Below are 4176 nucleotides of genomic sequence, written 5' to 3' on the forward strand. Positions count from 1 at the left end.
CTGGCGCCACCGACCTCATCGCTGCCAGAGAGCTACAACGCAAGGGCCACAGCATCATCGTCTTCGAGCGCGGCACCGGGGTCGGAGGAACCTGGATCTACAGTCCCGAAACCGAATCCGACCCGCTAGGTTCGGATCCGACCCGGTACGTTGTACATACGAGCCTCTACGACTCCCTGCGCACTAACCTCCCCAGAGAATGCATGGGATTCTTCGATTACCCCTTCGTCGCGGTCGAAGACGGCCGTGAGGGCGATAGCCGGAGGTTCCCACGTCATCAGGAGGTTCTGAGGTACCTAGAGGATTTTGCGAGGGATTTTGAGGTACTGGAAGTGGTGAGGTTTAGGACGGAGGTGGTGAGGGTTGAGATGGAGGAGGAAGGGAAGTGGGCGGTCAGATGGAGGAGGGTAGCAGCTGGGGAGGATGGAGGCGGTGAGATCACCGGAGGAGGTGAGGATCAGGTGGAGGAGGAGGAGGAGGAGGAGATTTATGATGGGGTTGTTGTTTGCAACGGCCACTACACTGAGCCTCGCCTTGCTGCCATCCCTGGTATCAATCCTCTTCTTCAACTTTTCAAACATCATTAATTTCTTTCGGAAAATTTTGAACTACGTATGTGGAGCTTGATTTCAATAGCACCGGAATTGCAACAAAAAAAAAAACACAAGAGAGAAAAGGTCGATTATTAATTATGAACCGTTTATTCATCTACGACGAGGATCCAGCTCTAGGTTAATCCTTAGCGAAATGAACTCCTCAGCTCTTTTATTTACATTAACACGTCCGTGGCTGCAGAAAGTAATTGTGACGCGTAGTCCCCAGCTCCATCTTTGCGTAAAATATCCTGCTGCTTCGTGTTAATTAAACAACGCTGGATGTACTTCTAAATTCTGATCCACAAGCAAATAACAAGTACCAATTTTGTCAAAAACATGTGAGTAAAACCTGTAGGGAGAAAGGGAACCCTGCATGCTTGTGTGGACATACATTTTGTCTTTCTTGTTACTGATTTTGTGCTCCACTTACCTACAGGAATTGACATCTGGCCTGGCAAGCAAATGCATAGTCATAACTACCGTGTCCCTGAGCCATTCCGTGATCAGGTTTTTTTTTTTTTTTTAACTTAAAACTTCTGTTGATTTCTCTTCGTCGTCACATCTAACCCTCTTTGAGTTATGATTTAATGGATCATAAGCAATGCAAGTATCGTTCCGTTCAATGCAATTGCTTGTCATCTCTCTTGCAGGTTGTGGTGATAATTGGGTCTGCTGCTAGTGCAGTTGATATCTCAAATGAGATTGCTCAATTTGCTAAAGAAGTTCATGTTGCTAGTCGATCAGACACTGAAGGCACTCCTAAAAGGCAGCCTGGATACGGCAATTTGTGGCTTCATTCCATGGTAAAAGCTCTCATCTCCGGTGAGTTGTGACCTTGGAATTGATTTTCATCCAAGGGCAAAATCAACTTATTTGTGCATATAGAGGTCACTAATTGCTGGTAAATTGATGCAGATAGAAAGCACCCATGAAGATGGCACTGTGGTTTTCCAAGATGGAAGTTCAACTCATGTTGATGTCATCATGCATTGTACCGGGTATGGATTTTGGTAACATTTGTTGTGAGGAGGGTTAGCTTTACAAAGTTGCATTTCGTTGTAACATTGCCTGTGTTCATCTCATAAGTTAGCACCTTATTTGCATGGCATTTTGTTGTGTAACATTGCAAGTGTACAATGCTGTATAGCATGAGAGCACCAATTAAACTCGTTCTCAATGAAACCTTCCAGTTGCTTTAGTTTGTTTTGCATTCGTAGGAAGCTAGAATTAACGGCTGAGGCTAGTAGCATAAGAGACTCAATGAATTATATAGAACTTAAAATTTCAGCTTAGATTACTTTAAGAGAGCCTCTCCATTTGCTCTTGTATTGGCTGTTAGAATTTCCTTTTGACAACAAAACATATTGCAGTCAATTATATCTCATCTTTATCAAGCTTTAAGATATCTTTTGCAAACCTTATCGCTTCTGAAGAGGAGGGGGGAACTCAACTAATCCATCACTGACAGATAGTTTCAGGGATTCACTAATAACAGAACTAACTGACGGTTGAGAATTTTCCTTTCTTGATTGTCTATTTTGTATCAAGGGATGGAGATAGATGTTTTCCACTGTGACATGATATATCTATTTGATAGTAATGTTTTAAATTGTCTGTGAATTATTATACGTCTATTTCATGTTTAGGTTCTCTATAAATAAGCAAATATCCATTTGTAGAATTTGAGATGTTTCTTGATTTTTTTTTAAATATTGTTACATATTTAAACTGAACTACTTTTTGACTTCGCATTGTTTGTCGCTTTTTTGCCGTTGTAACCCCAAATAGTCTTAGCAGTGTCTCACCAGTCACCACTATGCGATGCTATCTACTTTCCACAACCTTGATAAGGGCCAAATACATTTAAGCTTGAAGAACTATGATTTAAAACGATTGTTTACATATATACCTCGAAATAATGATTATATCCCATGAGATTTAGCCAATTTAGCCACTTCTTTCAGGTACAAATATCACTTCCCTTTCCTGCAAACCCATGGTATTGTGACCGTGGATGACAACAGAGTTGGCCCACTGTATAAGCATGTTTTTCCTCCCGCACTCGTCCCGTATCTGTCTTTCATTGGAATACCTTGGAAGGTTTAGAGTGTCACTCAAGTTTCAGTTGTCTTTCCCCCGTGATGTTTTGATTCTCAATAGTAAATATTTTTTTTGCACCGTGGCAGGTTGCTCCTTTCCCTCTGGTCGAACTACAGAGCAAGTGGGTAGCTGCTGTTTTATCTGGACGAGTTTCACTTCCAACACGAAAAGTGATGATGGAAGATGTGGACGCCTTCTACAAAGAACTGGAAACTGCTGGATACCCCAAGAGATATACTCATATTATGACAAATTACCAGGTACTTTTTGTCTTGATTTTCTGTTTAAACATCTAAAATCACCCTTGATGGTCATACATGTTCCTGGTGAGCTCCATTACTCTGTCGCTTATAAGGTTGCTATGCATATACTGACATAGCAAGCAGGGTTTGCAAATAATTGATACTTCTCTGCGCTACTCAACTATGTCCAAACAATGATGAATAGTGATCTTGTTTTGTTGATAGTCATTGAACGCATCACTACCTAATAGGTTCCTCTTTCTTCGATGAGCATAATCTTTTGTACTGCATACGTTTTCTATTGATTCTAGTTTTTGGATGTTAGGTTACAATTTTTGAAGATTTTTTAAAAATTAAACAAATCATTGCAAAAAAAGAAATGGGACATATTCCTTAACTTGTGCTTGTTCTCATCTTTCTGTGGAAGCGGTGGTTATATCCTTCCCTAGTGCTCATTAATTGGTGATTTTTTCCCCATTATATGTAGAACAAATTTACCTCATAAAGGAAAACCTAAAGCTATGTTTTCTTTGCTTGATGTTTCCTAATTAGGGGTTAGATGTGGTTTGGTCTCTACCAAACTTCTCTATAGATCATCATGTATATGTCAGCTGGAGCTGTCTTCCTTCTTTATAATTCAACCAGAAAAAATAAATGAAAATGAAAATGAAATAAAATTATACATTTATATATGTTGCAGTATGAGTACATCGACTGGCTTGCAAATGAATGTGGGTATCCTCCCACCGAAGAGTGGCGAAAGCTGATGTACAAGGCAACGAGCAAGAACAGGAAAGAGCGGCCTGGGAGTTACAGGGATGAATGGGATGATGACCATTTGGTTGCACAAGCGCATGAATATTTTAAGAGGTTCTTTAAGTAATACTTACTTTGGTTCACCACATTTTCAATATAATCTTATATACCGAATGATTAATAATAATAATAATAAAATTTGGGCAGTGAAAGTCTGTATATGGGACTGTTTTCTGATGATAATGAAACTAGAATGAGGTTTCGATAGATTCTCCATGTAAGGGTATGATAAGAATTTGTAGCATCACTCATTCATGTTTATGAGCTTTGACATAACTCAGCTTATCAATGTCTACTCTCATAACTTCATATATGCCGAGAGTATTCCAAATTAGATTGATAAGGATTCAAGAAAATGAGGAGAAAAGGAAAAACTTCTTGAGGAGTAGGCGCATATCGGTTGCTTTGTCCACAATGGGAAA

General features: G+C 39.9%; 1 protein-coding gene across 1 annotated transcript; it reads left to right on the forward strand.

Annotated features, from left to right (window-relative positions):
* On the forward strand, nt 9-3961 carry LOC109825814 (flavin-containing monooxygenase FMO GS-OX-like 3). Its single transcript, XM_020392716.1, has 7 exons — nt 9-549; nt 1033-1103; nt 1247-1399; nt 1512-1594; nt 2561-2696; nt 2783-2956; nt 3639-3961. The coding sequence occupies exons 1-7, from the start codon at nt 204-206 to the stop codon at nt 3819-3821; spliced, it is 1146 nt and encodes a 381-aa protein (XP_020248305.1). The 5' UTR covers nt 9-203; the 3' UTR covers nt 3822-3961.

Source organism: Asparagus officinalis, chromosome 10, assembly GCF_001876935.1.
Source record: "Asparagus officinalis chromosome 10, Aspof.V1, whole genome shotgun sequence".
Classification (NCBI taxonomy): domain Eukaryota; kingdom Viridiplantae; phylum Streptophyta; class Magnoliopsida; order Asparagales; family Asparagaceae; genus Asparagus; species Asparagus officinalis.